This window comes from Glycine soja, chromosome 1, assembly GCF_004193775.1.
Source record: "Glycine soja cultivar W05 chromosome 1, ASM419377v2, whole genome shotgun sequence".
Taxonomy (NCBI): Eukaryota; Viridiplantae; Streptophyta; class Magnoliopsida; order Fabales; family Fabaceae; genus Glycine; species Glycine soja.
Window position 1 is genome coordinate 7,208,965 of NC_041002.1, and position 18,612 is coordinate 7,227,576.

Consider the following 18,612-nt stretch of genomic DNA (forward strand, 5'->3'; position numbering starts at 1 on the left):
AAACGAATAAATAAAATATTTGTTTTCAAACCATTATTTTAATTAATAACATTATTTTTCCTTATTTATTTAATTATATAAAAAAATCTCAATATTTTTCTAAAACTACATTTATTTTTAAATAAAAACCTTTTTAATTTATTTAACAAAAATAAGATTTTACAGAAAGGGAATCCAAAAAATCCAACAACATATTGAACATACAGAAACCCAGATTATACATTCCATATGGTTTTGTAATAAAGACCAGGACATTATAATTGTTAAGTCACTGTTTTTTGTTATTTGTTTTAGGTTTAAATAACATTTTGGTTCCTATAAAATACGGTCCTTTTGGTTTTAGTCCCTGTAAAAATTATCTCATGAAACTTTACTACCTGACCACCCCCTTTTCAGTTTTGGGAGCAAAACATTGGCAGCACCAACTAGAAATTCTTATTCCGATATGTTTAGACTGTTAGCATTGATTTCTGTTATCTTCATATTCTTTTGCGACTTTTTGGTTTTATCTCCAAATTTCTATTATGAGTGCTTCTCAAAATAGTTCACTAAGCAGCACAGGGTAGTCCAGCTTAAAACTTGTTCACAACACATGTAATAATATATATTGATCACAGACCACCAGTACAAGATTAAATATTATACATCACACATCACATATACCAATATTCACTCAGACATGTATATATTTTAGACATGGTTCTTGATGGAGGAACTGTATCCACTCTGGTCATCATAGTACCTAGACCACAGCATAACACCCCCATATTTGGAAGAGCCCTTAATTGCTGGAAGCACTTTGGAAGTAAGATCATTCACATCAATGAATCCACTGCCTGCAGCCTCAGGGGAAGCTGGTAGCCCCAAGAAGATCTTGTTGGCTGGAATATCTGAAGTCCACTGCTTCCATGCATCTTCAAGGTTGGTAACTTCACTAGAGTATTGGCAAGGAGGGTTGTTGTAGAATTGGACCCAAACATTGTCAAAAAGACCTGCAAAAATTATCAGTAGACACCTTATGTTATTTGATACCTAGTGAGAAAAAGAGGAGAGAAATGTATATATGATAATTACTAATGACAGGAGACAAAACCTATGTGAAGTTCCTTATGTGTTGTTTGTACCGTTCTCCAATCACAATTGGAGTTTGACCTCAATAATATGCATAATCTTTTAATACAAATTTTTATTAATCATATTACTGAGATGTAACTTCAGTTTTAATTAGAAAACAACACAAATAACACCTATAAAATTGTATCCAAATTTTGTCCTATGATATGATAAGAAGAGAGAAATAGAAAGGCATGATTGGTATTTATAATTAAAGGGTGTCCATATATCATTATTTCTATACCTGTCTTGAGGGCATTGCCTATCCAAGAATCAGGAAAAGGGCATTGAGGGGCTGCAGTCAAGTACACTTTTCTTCCCTTGTTGATGTACCCTTTGAGGTACCTTGCAAGATCATCCCAATACAAGTTTGATCCTCCTTCGATGTCAAAGTCAATGCCGTCAAGAACAGCGGGTCCAAGAGGGCGAGAAGGAGAGCTTCCCCCCAAGAAATTGTTCCAAAGGTAAGTAGCCACTTGCCTTGCATCCTGAGGGGATGCAAGGGAGTAGCTACCAGCACCTCCTCCCAAAGACAACAAAACTTTTATCCCTTTGGCTTGGCAAGATTTGATGTCAGAGCTCAACTTGGTGCAACCATTACTATAGGGATCACAATGGCCAGCAAGGTTTATCATTGGAGTTTGGCCATTGCCAAATGTTGGCAAAAAGGCCAAAATAGCATATTCATAGTTCCCTGTGGCACATGTCTCTGCTAGTGTGCCTTCATTGCCATTCTGGCCCCAGTAGATTGCAATGCTGCCAGCATTTGAACCCCTTGCTAGTGCCAACAGTGCCAAGATGATGAATGAGAGTGAGGTTGCCAAGTTTGCCATTTCCAAGTAGCAAGCAAGGTCTATTGAAGTGTATGTCAATGAACTTGAGCTATTTTCTTTTGCTGATTCTTGTTGCTAAGAGAAAGGCTTTTTATATGGATTGGAAGTCACTTCATCTCATATACAGTCCAATATTTCAATCATTGATGTTGATCTTAGGGAAGCACACCGTGCAAATTAACCAACATCTATATACTTTTCTACTTTTGTTTCCACTTAGCTTTTGCAAAACAATCATTACACCAGTCAAATGCAACTGAGGATCGTATAATTTTTTTTTAAATCATTTGCTACTTCAGGGGTGGAGTTACAATTATATATGCAAAGAAATGGTTCATCTATGAATCTACCAATTTGGTTTTTTGCTTTGGTATCTATCAGTATTCTCATGTTCCACTGTTATTTTGTTTGGAACATTTAAAATTTTGTAAATAATAATTTTAAAAAAATAAAATTAGTTTTTTATTTATTTTTCTTATGAGTTAAAAAATAGTTTCTTAAAGTAATAAGATATATACATTTTTTAGGCTCTCCTTGTAACCATATATATAGAGAGAGAGAGAGATAATTTGAACTTATCTGAGTCACATTTAAGTATTTGGGAAATTTGCTAATTTTTGTTGGCATTCTAAAATAGTGACTAGTGTGTGTGACCCACATGCTAAATGTTTATACTTCAACTTTAACGTGCAAACACTGATCATCTGGGGAATCTTTGAATGATAATTTGGATACCGAAACTTGATATCTTCTTTTCCTTCCTTGTTCCACCCGCACCATAAATATATATAGCCGTAAATAACAGACTGATGGGAAAACTAAACAAAAAAATTTAAAAGGAAACAAATGGTATTCACAAATTTTGTACGAATTGTGGCAATTATTGCGATTCACCTATAATAACAAGGAAAATGCTGGTGTAAAATAAAACAAGGAAAATGCTAAATGAAAAGCGACAAGGCACAAAAATAGACAAGTCATTGATTGGTTAGTATTTTATATTTAATCACCCTTTGATCTCCTTTAAAAAATAATACAATATTTTTGGAGATCTTCAGGTTAAGTAGGAAAAATTCAGGTTTTGAAATCAATTAATATTCATTGGTTGGTGGGCTGCAGAAAATATTCAGCTGTTGTTTTCATACCAATGTTATTTAATAATAAACAAACGTGTATATTATTTGGGTAATCACTCGGTCATAATTTAAAATCATTGAAATGTAGAACTAAGGGATAGTCAAGCAATCCAGGACAATGTTTCGCACCATATGACCATAGTGATTTGTAGCATAAATTAAGAATGCAGTGAGAAAAATGAAAATCTTAAGCCTGATTTTATACCCTTGTGCACCACAAGCCAGCTTCAACAGAGATCAAAGTCACCTTGGACCATATTCACAACTCAGAATGTCACAAAAAAAAAAATAACAACACTATTTTACTTACAAAGAAACTTATCAATATTTTAAAATTTTCAAAAAGTAAAAAAAAAAAATGAGTTCTTCCCTACACATATATAGACCCTCTTCCACTTGCCAGTGAGAATAATGGCAAGGCAAATAATGAAGAAACTACAGTAAGTGATGCTCTTGTATCAACTGATGATAGAACTGCAGATGGCATGCTTATGGTCGATGATAAACATATTTTGTTCTTGGATCCACAACGAGACCTTTTCCTCCATTCACTTCTAAGTCATGCCTTTGAGAATAAAAGTACAAAATGAATTAGAACCTATAATCTAAAGTACATTTACTTCTAAGTCTCGCTTTTTATTTAATTGTAATTTCCAATAAATTTAAACCAGAGTGTGTGTTACTCATGTAATAGCATTATGAAAAGGAACAAATGATTATAAATATAACACATGAAAACATAGACTCAACTGAAAGACAAAATCTGGGATGGTCAATTGTTCACGGGGTACATATCTGAAGAGCTGGAGTAGTCTATCAACATATACCACTTTCTTCCAAACCTAAAAGTTAATCGTCATTGATAATAACATATATAAGATGTCCTTAAATAGGTCCAAATCTGTTAATAAAATCCAATTCATAACGCACCACATTGTTGACAAGCAACTGAAGTGCAAATATTGTCAATTTTAGTCCAAGGGTTGGGTGGAGGACATATATTGCCTGTACGTATGAGATTCAGAGATCAGAACAAAGACTAAAAAGGCATAACAGTAATACATTTAAGGAAACAGAAATGCTGCATACATGCAGGTTGTGCTGGTGCTTCCGTCCAAGTATTTGTTGAAATCTTTTCATCCAACCTAGGTCTGGCTGCCTATTTATACAAAAACAGGGTGGAGAAAGGTGAATGGCGATCATCAAGAAACCATACTACTGAGCATTGAATACAAATCCGGAGGAACCAATGATAACTTGTAAATAAACACAGTTACACAACACGGCCAGCTTATGTGGTATATTCTTAACCCACCATCAAAGCACAATTGTCTTCCTATGTATTTCTTTATTCAAGTATGCTTCACCTCAGTGGCATGTCTTGAATTAATTATAGAACAACTTTCCCAAACACTTTCACCTTGCCTGTCTTAAGTTTTATTTCACAAAAATCTACAACTTAAACAGGCAAATCTGCTATCATAAAAACAATGAAGTCAAATTTAACAGAAAAATTCACCCTTGACAAAGGAGCATATATCAATTATCAAGAGCCACAATACATCAAATAAAAATTGCCAGATTTTAATAAGGTATTACCAAGATTTAGTAACATTAAACAGATAATGCAGAACCAACCACAACAAAGGTACATAACTACATACAGAAAAGTAACTTCAAAATTCCAAGCCACACATGGAAAATGATCAACCAGATGTTTCCAGCTACTATAAAAGTACTGTTGATACCATGTGAGATGTTTGGCAATTAAATACTATACAAGCTCAAACAAAAATGTTCAGATAGATTTACCAACGCCGACAGTTGAATTTCCAGTTTCCTTTTTCTAATTGAGTAAACGTGAATTTAAAGAATTTTATAAATGAAAGCATTTTTTATTTATGAAATGAAATAATTCACATAATATAACTAGTTCACTAATTCAGGTCTAAAGTTAGCTCATTCCTATTACAGATCCAAATATTTTTCAAAGACAACCCTTAGCGTATTTCATACCTCTAAAACAGAAAAGAAATAGACCAATCTGTAAATCCTAGAATTCCATTATTTAACACTTACATCTGCAAAGATGAAGCAGAGTGAAAGTATACAATAGTATAAGGCTTCTGCATTATAGGCTCAAACTCCTGAAATTTAACACCAAGACGATTTTGAGTATATTCAAAAAGTGAACAGCGTAAGCCAAAAGGATAAGGATTAAAACTTATGGTCATAAATAAGTTTCAAGAAAAGTATGCATTCCCAACATTTAATATAAAATTTATAATAGCTGAACTTGTGCTTGTCAGCAGAAAAATATGTCAAGCTGAAGGATATAACTGAATCACCTTCACCACATAAAGCACAAATCGCTCCAGATCAAGACATCTAAGCAAAAAGTGAGCCCCCACAACAACCATGACAGGACGACCCTCAATGTCTACCCCTCCACGATAGCTGAAAAACATAAATATCACTCTGAAAACATGCATGGAATCTTCTTTTTGATTGATTAAGAAATGTAAGAATACCAAAAAATTTTAAAGAGCATAAAACTTTGTTATTTGTTTATCTGTGGTTGAAATCTTATAGAAATTAGATCTTATCCGGAAACAACATTTTTCTTTTCTCTTCTGCAAAACAAAATCTGTATCATCAATATTGCAGGACCATCTTACTATTACTGCACCACAAAATATATCTTCAAGTTAGTTGTTGAAAAGGATTGAAGAATTTACAACCCCAATGTTCAGTTTATCTCTTGTCCAAATGGAAGAAATTTCTCAACCCAGAAATTTTACAAACATTATCAATTGAATTTCATTAATCCTGTTAGAATTAAGCATGTGTATATTGAGTAGTGCTAATACTAGCTATTACCTTCTCATTTGTGATTCGTGCTGATTAGCACTAATTTAGGAGATGATTCCTTTTATGATTAATAATACTATTCATAATACAAATAAAAGCATGTACAGACTGGTTAGCCACATATTTTTGCTTTTGAAATAGATGGATACTTACACAACTTTCATCTCTGCAATTTCAGACAAATTTAAGGATTTTGCTTTTGAAAGATATCTAGAGTGCACAGAATATTCTTCAGCGGCAGACAATGGAGGTCCACCTAAGTCACCAAATCCAAGCAAGTTAGCAAAATTCCAGCCTCTTTGTGCTTGAACAGTTTTCTCCCACTGCTCTAGACGTCTTTCATCAGGGTCTTTAATCAAAGACATGAAGGCAGGATCCAGATATGTATCTAAATATGATGAAGTCCTGTAAAAGCCACACTAATCAGGAAAACTCTACAAGTAAAATTATAAAAATGGATAATGCATGCTTAGACAAGTACAACGAAAAACCTTCAAGAAAATAAAACTAATGGTAATTAATACTGTGGAAAACAAACATAAAGCCACAACAAGAGTGATTTCTAAGTGCTTGTTTGATTTACACCACAAAAATGTTTGAGGAAACGGAAAAGTAATTTTTGGATATTTTTTCATCGTATACATTTAGTACAGCTTAAGGGGCATTCAAAAAAGTAAGAAATCTGTGTCTGTTGATAATGCTTAACATTTTGTTCACAAGGTGAAGCACAGTAGCATTGCAAAATTGCAACAGCAAATTTAGATTATTGACCAAACCATATTTTGGTCTGACATCTGCTTTCATTCTTACTTTGGTCCTTGACATATCATTTTTTTCATTTTAGTTCTGAGACAGATCTAGAAACCTATTAAGGGGGGGCTAATTTTTTTTTCTTTTGTAATTGTTTAAATGTTTAACTTTTGATAAGTAATAAACTAGCGTACTCCATTGCCCAGAGGCTCTTCGCTATGCGAAGGTATGGGGGAGGGATATTGTACGCAGCCTTACCCTTGCATATGCAAAGAGGCTGTTTCCGGATTCGAACCCATGACCAACAAGTCACCAAGACACAACTTTACCGCTGCACCAGGGCTCGCCCTCATAACTTTTGATAAGTAATAATTTTTTAAAAAATATTTACTATTTTTACATATAAAATTGAAACTAATTTTTATTTTAAATGATAATAACCTTAACCGTTATCATAAAAACAACAAACACACATTAAGTTTTATATAATTTTATTCTAGTTATCACCTTAACCATTACAGTAATAATAACAAACACAACTAATTTTACACTAACTAACCTTAATGATTATTATAATAATAACAGAGATAATTAATTTTACATTAACTAACCTAAAAATATATATATTTATGTACATGAAAGGCATCAAGGGAGGGGGAGGCTCGGCCCCTGCTTTAGTCCCTAACATTTATACATTCCAATTCAGTCACTCTACCTACTTGTCATCTAATAAACAAAAATGCTTGTTAGAATAGAAGAAAACATCTTATCATATCTTAGATTATCCTTTAGGATTATTTTCCCTGTTTACTTTCTATCTCTCATGATTGGTTTCCATATTTTGTTATCCCATGATTAGTTTCCTCTTTTAGTTAGGATAATGAAATGCTTTAGGTTTCGTGAACATGGTAAAAAAAAAACTAGCGTACCCCATTGCCCAGAGGCTCTTCGCTATGCGAAGGTATGGGGGAGGGATATTGTACGCAGCCTTACCCTTGCATATGCAAAGAGGCTGTTTCCGGATTCGAACCCTTGCATATTGTACGCAGCCTTAGCGTGAACATGGTAATACATTTAAATTTAAATAGATTATAGAATATTGTACAAAGTATCTTTTTCTCTCTATTCTCTCCCCCAATACCTAAAACCATGTAATTTCAACAATGCTAACATATCACTATTAGAGATGACATGACATCAACAGCAAATGTGACAGTTCAATAGAATGACTAGATGACAACATCTAAAACAACATTGTTTCATTTGTCAATTACCATTTGAAGAGAAAAAAAAAACTCATCCCACATTACAAATGGCAAGTGAAGAATGAAACAAAGTGGTTTTAGATGTACTCATCCAGACATAACTGTCAAACTGTCATGTCAATCATAATGGTGTCACATTATTTCTAATAGTGAGTCCTAGATAACTGTATATTGATAGATAGACTAAATAAAGTAAACTTATAAATTATATGGACTAATATAGGGTCCTAGTCTAGATTGTTTTGTTAGATTCTGTAAAATCTACTATTTATCTATGTTTAGAATGGTAATGCACATTCAAGTATTTGTACATAACAGAGCGCACTGAGAAATCTAGAAAGAAAATATATATATATATATATATATATATATATATGTAAAAATCTTGTACTAAATTAAAATTTACTAACCTGCGAACTGAACCAACATCACTAACAGGAAGATCAACAGGAGCTTCAGCAGGTTTTGATTCTTTTGAAACCTTTTTTTTAGGCAAAGGCTTTATTCTGATTTTACGCTCATCTATGACAGTCTCACCATTCTCATCTCCGACATCTGCAGGAAGCTTTGACAAAGCCATCTCCTCCTCTTGTTTATCCCGAGGGAAGTAGAGTGGAAGCAACCTACATGGAAATTATATAAAAGGTAACAGCGAATAAGTAATACAAAGTCCAAAATTGAAAAGAAAATAAAACAAGTTTACTTTTAACAAACCTATTTCATATAAAGCACTGCAGATGTCAATAACAGAGAAACAAATTACCTTTTATATATCTCAGTATCAGTTGTGCTGGTAGTGCAAAAGACAACAGCTGTTATATTGTCTTTCTGCTTCTCAAGAAACCGCCGCACAGTTCCTGAATAAAATGACCTTAGAAGAATATATAGAACAAATGGACAATACAAAGTGTAGAAACCTAATAATAATATATTATCCATCAGACATCAGAAAACAGTTAACAACATAGACAATCACTATGTCTATGCTAGATGCACTCAGCATGGGCACAATTAAGTATTCCAGGGTTATGTTTGGAGATCTAATGATGATTGGAATAAAATGGAAAGGATGGAATGAAATGAGGGTTTTGGAAACTACATAAAATGGTAGAATTATGCACAAAATGATGCAACTAAACATGCCTCTATTTTCCTACTTATGCAAACAGCAATGAACTGATTGGCAGCAGAGCATGCTTTGTCATTCTATCTTCTTCCTCTCCCTTTCCACCAATGATTGATTTCCTTTATCTATTTAAGATAAAGTTAGGTCATTATTTTTCTTGTGTTTGGCATTAAAGGCTGCTATTTTCTGATGGAACAGCCATGAAGTAATTTATCTCCAAAAGAAGGTCAAATTAATTCCTATGAGACTGTCAAAGTTAACCTGATTAATTTATTTGGTCAGAATAAATATCAGAATAACGAACATATAAACTGTAAAATGAGGAAAAAAACTCACTTATAGCTACATGCGCAGCTGGCTCACGGGGATAGTTCTTTACCTCAGTATAAATACATCCCATAGCAATGCTGATCAATATATGCCAACAAAAAAGCAAGTTTTAGATCTTTAAGGCTGCATGGGAGATGACCAAAAAACTGTTTCAAGAAAACAATGTTATAACATCTGAAACAAAAACCTTTTAAGCCCATGATCAATTAAAAGTTCTAGGCAAGAACGATAGCAATGGCTTAAGGCATTCTCTGCAGCAGTTTGGTACTTCGAAGCATACTTTGGGCCAACAGTATGGATAACTTTCCTGCACGAAATTATTGAAGGCATAAATTTCATATGCTAGGAATCTAACTTTTAGCCAAGAGAATTATATGCAACTAAGGAGGAAATATAGGGCAGCAACAAAGGGGCAGGAACCCATTAACATAATTTGTGTAGCATGACATGAATTAAGGATCTCAGACCAAAACACGGGAAAAGAGAAAACAGCTGTTTGCCAATGTCCAATTATCCACATGCATCCACAATTGCATAAGCCATAATATACAGATCTAAATCCCACACCAATACAACCACAACTCAAAAGGGATCAAAGATAGCATGAGGATGCACCTTTGCATCAATGCAACAGCATTGACTTAAAGATATTCTCAGTTTCTTTTCTCCAAGAAAGAAGGCAAAAAGTAAACTGTGATTGCATAGTGGCATTGATCTTGCCATGTGGTAAATGTAGACAATTAATTTTGACTTTGAAAAGTAAAAAAAGGGCGCCAATATACAAACCTTGCAGGAAGGTCGTAGGCATTGGTAATTTTAGCCATGCCTGTTCGACATCCACCCTGACAATAAAGATATGTGATATCAAATATATTATCATATTCATATATCATTTCCAGAAAGCTGCCTCTTGGCACAGCATTCTATGAATTGTAGAACCACAATGAAGACACAAAGCTGCCCTCTTAGCTCAATTTCCCAACTAAACCATTATCTCACAAGAAATCCAACAGAAAATATAATGATTGCTAAATCTATAAGCTCAAATGTTATCAGCATCGAGCACATAACATTACATTTTGGCAAAAAAAAAAAATTATAAGAACTATACCAAAGTTGCACATTCTTCTGCAAGACCAGGTCCAGCTGCAGCATGCAATCCAGGGCTGCTGTGTGCTTCATCCAAGACCTGTAGACAATAAATGAAAGCAAGCTATGAAATATGATACTATTAGATCTACTATATTTACTGGAGGTCCAGTTCTAACCTGCTACATAGTATGATTATATTACATAATCACAATAGTCTGAGATGTTTCATAATTGTTGAGAACTGAGAGAACTTACATGTAACTCTATTTCCAAAGTCAAAGTAGATACATGATAGCAACAAGTGAACAGTGATTAAGCGGTAAACAAAAATTGGTCTTTTGTCAAGTATAGTTAAAACACAGATCCTGCTTTAATGACATTATTTTAATAAATTTATGAAAGGATTCTTTCATACGGGTTCAATATTGTGAGATTTTATTTTATCAGAAACAAAATCACTTTTAGCTTAAAATTTAATTGCATTCAAACACCAATGACATTATGAGATATTTTCTATATATTCTAACATCGTCATCAACGCCTGTTCCAAAAGAGAACGCATGCAAAAAAATAAATTTGAGCTTGAAGGACAATAACACTTTCTCAATTAGAGAGAACATGTGCATGAGGAAAACAATCCCTTTATATAATAGAACAACCACTTTGGTGTTCTTTTTAGGTCCGAATTGTAGGATTTGTTAGGGATCATTATCTCTTAAAAGAATGAAGAAAGGAAAACACAACAAAAACTAAAACAATCTGAAGCAGATTAAATCACCATTTGCACTGCAACGAAAGTCATCAGGGTGGAGGTTGATCTTCAACTTAAGAACAGCTGTAAAAAATTGTAAGTTATCCAAAAATTTTACTGTCAATTGTCTTTTACAGTAGACACATTACACATATAAGTAAATAACTGTAAGCTCCTTTACGCAGTCCTACTACCTGTTTTGCTTGCACTACAGAAATTGCAGTGAAAACATAACAACATGACTACATTAACTAATTTTGCAATTACAAAACCAAGAAAAGTAAAAACAAACTACACAGTTATATAAAGAAGAACTAAACTACAATTTTAAGCCACACACACACATGCACTCACTCACCTCATTTGTTGAATTTACCACAGCATCCACCTCAAGGTTCCAGGGGTTCCCCCTCCACAAGTATATCTTCGAATTCACTTCATGGTCAACAGGAAACCTTGACACACCGCCACCACTCTCCAACCCCGACTTGAACGTCAAGGGATCAGGGAAGTATGGACTGGAAAATGATGTGTCTCCATTGTCATACACTAAGGAATGATCAGCATCAATCCACCTCGGAACTTGATCCAAAGTAACAACAGAGTCCACACTATCATTTGGCAATCCAGCCCGGGATGTGGCTGAATCTGAAGTGGCCACAGGCCCATACATTTCAGGGACTCTTATCAACAGCACCAATCCCTTTGTTAAGGTTCTTCCAAATAGCCTTTCCAAGTCCCAAAATCACTACAATTGCAAATCAAAAATCCAAAATTTCACACCTCAGCTATTCAATTACCACAACCTCAACAATAAGAACCCTCCTTTCAAACAAAAAAACAACTATACATGAGATTCCAAATTAAAATTCAAGGGTAACCCATTTATTCAACTATCATTTGTGGCAGCCAGGAAGAAAATGCAATAACAAATAACAAAAATTGTAATCTCAATTCTAAAGTTAAAATGAAGAGGGAAACCTAATCAGATTATTTTCCCTTCGAACAGAATGGGGAAATTCTGATATATACGAAAGGGAAACCTTAATTTGATGAAGAAGAAAAAACGTGAAATACCTTAAACTGGAATCTGGGTGTCGAAAAGGTGCACTTTTTTTTCGCTTCTTTCTCCTTAAAGTTTGCTTTTTTGTGGATCAAATGAGAAAAAAAAAAAACACAACACTGTTGTCGCTGGTTCTACGGGACGATGAGCTTGCAAAGTTTAAATTTTTATTTATTATTTTTTCATAACGAAAGAAAATGACTACGTTTGTTTGTGTTTTTTTGTCTTTTACCGGCTCGCATGTCTATCAGCTAATGCTCAGATTATCAGATTGCGGTGCCAATGATTAAGCAACACTTGAATACTAATTAATTAATTAACTAATGCCATAAGATTTAATTGCAATTTTTTTTTACGAGAAACTGCAATGTTATTTAGTATTTACAGACAAATTATGGTTTGTGTTTATTGTTTATGTGTACACATTTTACTTTATTTAACTTATAGCTACGACACTATTTATGTACTGAAGTTATTAAGAATATTTCTAGAAAAAAGTTCGTATTTATTTTGAAAATTAATTAAATTTGTTTGTTGTCATATTTTTAGAATTTGAAGGGAACATACAATCAAGGTATAAAGAATAATTTGATCAATTTTTGGGCGAAAAATATTATTTAAGTAACTCCCATAATAGTCACGATCATATAAGGAAAATAGAGTTTAACCCATATTATTTGAGTTCAAATGAAGTATGATTGATTATGTTTACCAAATTTTTAATTTGAACTTGATACTATTGGCTAAATTAGATCATAAATGTGATGCTATGAATGCTATTTTGAAAATGGAGAAATGAGATGCTGGTGTTGATTATTAATATGCCTTGGCTGGTTGGAGAAGCGTTCTTCATTATTTTTCTCAAAATATTTTGTTTAATTATAACATATTTGTTATATTAAATTAAGTTTTGCATATGTACCAAAAATTGATGTTTTGTATAACCTATTTTATTTCATCACTTTCATTCTTTTTACAAGTATTTATTACTAGATTGTGTATATTTCTACATGTATCAATAATTCAGTAATTAGTTGATGTTTCAGTTTTTTTTTTTATTTTGTTCTTTAAAAACTCGAGAAGGAATGATGGCATGCTCAACAGCTAAATAATGATATGGTGATCTCCTTGTCTAGCAACAGTGGAAGTTCAACTTCAAGACTTTGATGCTTAAATCAATAAGGTTTAGAATTAAGATGTAAGGAATTAATAGAGTAATTACTTACTCTAAATCCTAAACCTTATCATCATAGTTTTTTTTTAAAAGGATCTTACCGTCATAGATGGTTTGAAGTATAAATTGACTTATCTTTTAGCAATTGGAATAATAATATTATCATGATGAAGTTTAAATGTTTGATGATTAAGCATACAGTGAATATCTTTGGAATATGTTACACATTCTATTCAGGTTATGGGTCATTTCAAGATCGTATCTTGGATCCTTTCAAGATCGTATCTTAATGTAGAACAAATTCAATTCAACTATGAATATAAGAATGTGTTGAGAAGGAAAGATGAAATTAATTATTGGATAAAAATTTTATATTTTTTTTAGTGGAATCCAAATCTTTTACACTCTAGATCAATTTAAAAAAATTCTCTTTTATTTTTATTCTTTCTATTTACCAAACACAACATAAAAGAGTAACAACTTTCTTGCTTTGAAGTTGGAATTACTAATGATCACAATTTCATCATATAGTGGTGAATTGGTTTTTCGACCTTCTAAAAAACCTCTTATAATCTTTTAATTAAGTCAAGAAAGCCTTTGCCCTTTTGTGTCCAGTGCAAGAATAACTAATCCAATGTTTGGAGCATTTTAATGTATCAAAACAAATTCTTAATAAATGCTTAATTAGTAATGCTAGTATTGAACAAGAAGAAACAAAACAAAGGAAATACCGAGAAAAACAATTAATGTGATTATAAGCCTGTTTGGATATAAGCTATAAGCTCTTTTGAGAGTTTCTCTATTGAAAATATATATGAATTTATGCCTTGTATCCAAACAGACATTATATATATATAACTTACACTTTATTTTGGAATTAAAATATCTCTATTTATTGGAAGAATCAATAAGAGAGAAAAATATAAACACTTTTACGAGGTTCACAGGAGTGTTGTGTCTTTTTTTATTTTGTGATAATAAAGATTGATGATTACTCTTATTTTTTGATTAATTTTGCACTATGGTGGAGAACAAAGTAATAAATAATAACTTATTACATTAATCGAGTAATGGATTTTAGAGGAGAGCTTATGCTTTGGATTACAATCCCCTAAGTTAGAAAAGGAATTGATTTTGCTTAATTGCTTATATAAACAGGATTGATAGTTTGATTTGAAGCAACCAAAGCAACTGACTGGTGACCAGTGAAGGACACTACTCAATAAACCAGGTATTGATTCCGTTCCATGATACATTTTACTCTATGCGTTCCATTATCATTGTGGTCTTAAGTTATTTTATTCTGATAAAAAAAATTAATAAATAAATAAATAAAATAATAATTTAATTTACAAAATTAATCTTATCATTATTAATTTATTTTTAATTTTTGTAGTTTATATTATTAATATTTTAAGAGATACAAGTGAAAAAAAATAATAAGTGTTACATTGAAAAATTAAGACAGGTGTATTGAATTAAGATTTTAAAAGATTATTTTACCATAAAAAAATCGTGTTGATTTTAAAGATTATGTAGGAATATTATGACTTATTAAATTTTTTTTACAAGACTTTTATGATAATTTGAATTTTAATGGATTTTTATTATAAGAATTTAAAGGATTTGAAAGAACTTTAGAAATTTATAAGATTTGAAAAGATTCTATGAATTTTTAAAAACACATTCAAAATTACAAGAGTTAGTGAAAAAATAAAAAAAATGATGAGGTTTGAATAAAAAATAAAATCAATATATTTTTTTTAATCTTTTAATAGCTATATCGATTATAACTTTATGTCCTCCTATATTAACCTTTTTAGCAATAACATCTTCTCATTCTCACTTTTGGATTTGAACAATAGATTTAAAATTATATGTTGATTTCATGATTTTTTAATTACTAAAATTATTTCATGATAAGTCTAATGACATTTAAATGGAGGTGCAATAATAAGCATATACCGTATGGGAGTAGCGAGGGTGAAAAATTGATAAGAGGGTTAGTGAGTTATGTGGATGATAGAATTAAGGGTGATAGTCACGGAAATATTACGTCCAGCATGTGATGAACATACTTAGTATAAGAAAATCATTGTTAATCTTAACATATAAGACAAACATTAATTTAATTTAGAAAACAAAGGAAAAAGTGTAGAGGGAAAGAGTATATTTGATATTTTTATTTCAAAAAAATAGGAGAAATATATATGACACACGCATCTTGGTGAATATTAGAGAGAGAGGATGGTACGAGTGATGAAAGAAAAGAAAGTTTGACAACCAATAGAAAAAGAAAAAAAAGTCTAGCAAAATTCCAATGGTTTGTGAGTTTGTTTGGTTAGTCTTAGCATATAAGACACACATTAATTTAATTTAGAAAACAAAAGAAAAAATACAAAGGGGAGGAGTATATTTGATATTTTTTTATTCCAAGAGAATAAGAAAAATATATATGACACACGCATATTGAAAAATATAAAAAGAGAAGATGATACGTGTGATAAGAGAAAAAAGAAAGTCTAACAACCAATAAAAAAAGAAAAAAGTCTAACAAAATCTCAAAGATTTAGGTGAGATTGTTTTATATATGTTTTATACTAAAAAGTCTAATAAATCCATGGAAATCATTTTTAAAAAATAATCCATCAAAATTTGTATATTTTTTAATACCAAATTTTTTTTATAAGTTATAAAAAATCCTAATCCACATTTTGTTATCTTTCTTAAAAAATCTTAAAAATCTTAATTAAATAGCACAAGAGTTATTTATGCTATTTAAACATTCTAATTAAAAGTCTTTCAAAATCTTTTAAAATTTTAATCCAATACACTCTTAAAAGAATAATTATTTGGAAACAATTTTTTTATTCTTAAATGAGGATGATTATTGGATGCAGGGAGTATGTAACTTGGTTGCACTTCTTACGGCCATAATAATACGTTAGGAATAGGAATGCATCTGTGAATTGCACCAATTTATGTTAAAGAAGGGCCTACGCCTGTTTGGATACAAGCCATAAGCTCTTTTGAGAGCTTCTCTACTGGATATATACTCTATATTTCCAGTAGAAAAGCTCTCAAAAGAGCTTATAACTTGTATCCAAACAAGCACAATATCTTTTTCGGTGAGCATTTACGAATATTTTAAACCACTTTGCTAAAAATGGATTTAAAGTAAGGTAATGAAGTGATTTATGTATAATTACCTTTGTCTAAAAAAGTGAATTATATTTGACATGCCAGAGGGTAATTAACTCAACTCATCCAAAAACATTAATGGTATTTTGCTTATACTAAAATTCAAATCACAAATTGTGTTGGACAAAAACACATCGATATCTTTATTATTCAAAAAATCACATAACTAATAACAAGAATCAACGTCATAAACAAAATAGAAAAAAATCATAAATTTGTTTAAGATGATTTAGTTCATCGCTCTTACATTCACAACCCTAGTCTTAAGGTGATTTAGATCCTCATCCCTATATTCATGATCTCCTCACAACAAGTTTTTAGGACAAGTTGAATAAATTTGTAAACATGCCCTCAACATGACCCCCTCTCTCACCTAGGGTAATGACCCCTTCTTTAGGCTATGTAATTTTTCTCATCTTAAGAACCTTTATATATAAACCTATCATCATAATCTTAAAAGATGAAACAAATCTTTAATTTACAAAATATATCTTTAATTCTAAAGAGCATCTTATAAATAAGACAATATCCCCTTTTAAAATCTAAATAATATCCTAGATATTTGAAATTACAAATTTGAATTGTTTCCCAAAAATTCTTTCCTCAATTAAATTTTAATTTCATCTTTAATTTTCTTTCGATGCTTGTCACACTTCCGCTTTGCACAAAATCTAGTATGTTTCCCAATTTATTCCACAAGTACTAAATGGTGACACTTCTGAATTTGTACCGCCAATTACCTCCATTGGAACACATCACTTAACTATCACATTGCCAAGTAGACTTTCGATAAAAGGATCCCACACAAATCCACTTCAGCTTCCTCAAGCTTCTTCAATATTCTTCTCTCTTTGGTCACCATGCCGTAAGGTCATTTAACTCTAATACCAATTGTTGGGAAAAAAACATACTCTATCTTTATTATTAAAAAACCACACGACCTAACAAGAGACAACACTATAAACAAAAATAGAAAAAGATCACAAATTTGTTTAACGTGGTTCGAGCTCTCACCCCTACGTCCACAACTTCTATCTCAATTTGTTTACCGTAGTTCGAATCTTTATCCCTGCATCTACAATCTCCTCACAACATATTTTTAGGACAAATTTGACAAACTTTTAAACCTTCCTTCAACATGACTTCCCTCTCTCACCTAGGATGGTGACCTTCTCTTCAGTCTACCTGATTTTTCTTATCTTAAAAAATCATTATATATAGACCTATCATTATAATCTTAGAAGATGAAAAAAAAATTTAATTGATAGAATATATTTTTAATTCTAACAAACATCCTAAAAATAAGACAATATCCTTTTTTAAATCTAAACAATATCTTACAAATTTAAAATTATAAATTTAAATTATTTCCAACACCAAGTCTCAAACATCTTGACAAAAATGACCGAAGTGATTTTAGGTAACCAAACCCCGTTTCCCTTGTGAGTAAACTGATTTGCGTTCAAAGTAAATGCACAACAAAACATGGTAATGAACTTGAGAAGCAAGGGAAAAGGACCCACAATCCACAAATGAAGTGGGTTCTAGAGAAAGCCCTCACTACATAACGGTGATTGAAAGCAGGTGCATTACGGTGATTGAATAAACATATTCACGTGGCATGTTCCACTATTGTACTAAATAAGTGCATGTTTAATTATGCTGCAGTATGGTTCCAAATCCAACAGATAAAAGTAAAATAAAAGCAAAAATAAGGATTCTGATTTGTTAACAAAACTATTTTTGTCTCTAATGTCATTTTATAATGAATTCTCAAACATGCTCTAAATCGTGTCAACAAGACCCATTATGTGATATTCTACCCTATCTATAATGATGTAGTATTTATTGTTATAAGTGGATTTGTGCATGCTTTTTCACTATGAGGTTTTGCTTGCTTTTCAACG

At 31.7% G+C, this 18,612-nt stretch overlaps 2 protein-coding genes across 3 annotated transcripts; both read right to left on the reverse strand.

The window, feature by feature from the left end:
• Positions 1–563: 563 nt before the first annotated feature.
• LOC114411834 (hevamine-A-like) lies at positions 564–2,039 on the reverse strand. Its single transcript, XM_028375562.1, has 2 exons — positions 1,358–2,039; positions 564–992 (listed from the first exon to the last, which is right to left on the reverse strand). The coding sequence occupies exons 1-2, from the start codon at positions 1,944–1,946 to the stop codon at positions 691–693; spliced, it is 891 nt and encodes a 296-aa protein (XP_028231363.1). The 5' UTR covers positions 1,947–2,039; the 3' UTR covers positions 564–690.
• A 1,213-nt stretch (positions 2,040–3,252) lies between these two features.
• On the reverse strand, positions 3,253–12,502 carry LOC114411843 (protein GDAP2 homolog). Of its 2 annotated transcripts, XM_028375571.1 has the most exons (15): positions 12,345–12,498; positions 11,626–12,015; positions 10,536–10,613; positions 10,211–10,266; positions 9,612–9,731; positions 9,431–9,501; positions 8,732–8,825; positions 8,379–8,591; positions 6,107–6,358; positions 5,431–5,539; positions 5,162–5,229; positions 4,172–4,241; positions 4,013–4,087; positions 3,833–3,924; positions 3,253–3,647 (listed from the first exon to the last, which is right to left on the reverse strand). In XM_028375571.1, exons 2-15 carry the CDS (start codon positions 11,938–11,940, stop codon positions 3,572–3,574), a joined length of 1,689 nt encoding a protein of 562 aa, XP_028231372.1. In that variant the 5' UTR covers positions 11,941–12,015; positions 12,345–12,498; the 3' UTR covers positions 3,253–3,571. The 2 variants fall into 2 exon arrangements, 1 of the variants encoding a protein (XP_028231372.1); XR_003666545.1 differs by lacking the exon at positions 5,162–5,229 and having other exon boundaries at positions 12,345–12,502.
• Positions 12,503–18,612: the final 6,110 nt, after the last annotated feature.

Bases quoted from the DNA above. Each gene is read 5' to 3' on its own strand.
- LOC114411843 (XM_028375571.1), bottom strand. From the start codon at position 11,940: ATGTATGGGCCTGTGGCCACTTCAGATTCAGCCACATCCCGGGCTGGA. The intron at 6,359-8,378 runs GTTAGTAAATTT...TGGCTTTTACAG, and splicing joins GATGTTGGTTCAGTTCGCAG to GACTTCATCATATTTAGATA. The intron at 5,540-6,106 runs GTAAGTATCCAT...TATGTTTTTCAG, and splicing joins ATTGCAGAGATGAAAGTTGT to CTATCGTGGAGGGGTAGACA.
- LOC114411834 (XM_028375562.1), bottom strand. From the start codon at position 1,946: ATGGCAAACTTGGCAACCTCACTCTCATTCATCATCTTGGCACTGTTG. The intron at 993-1,357 runs GTATAGAAATAA...TAATTTTTGCAG, and splicing joins AGGCAATGCCCTCAAGACAG to GTCTTTTTGACAATGTTTGG.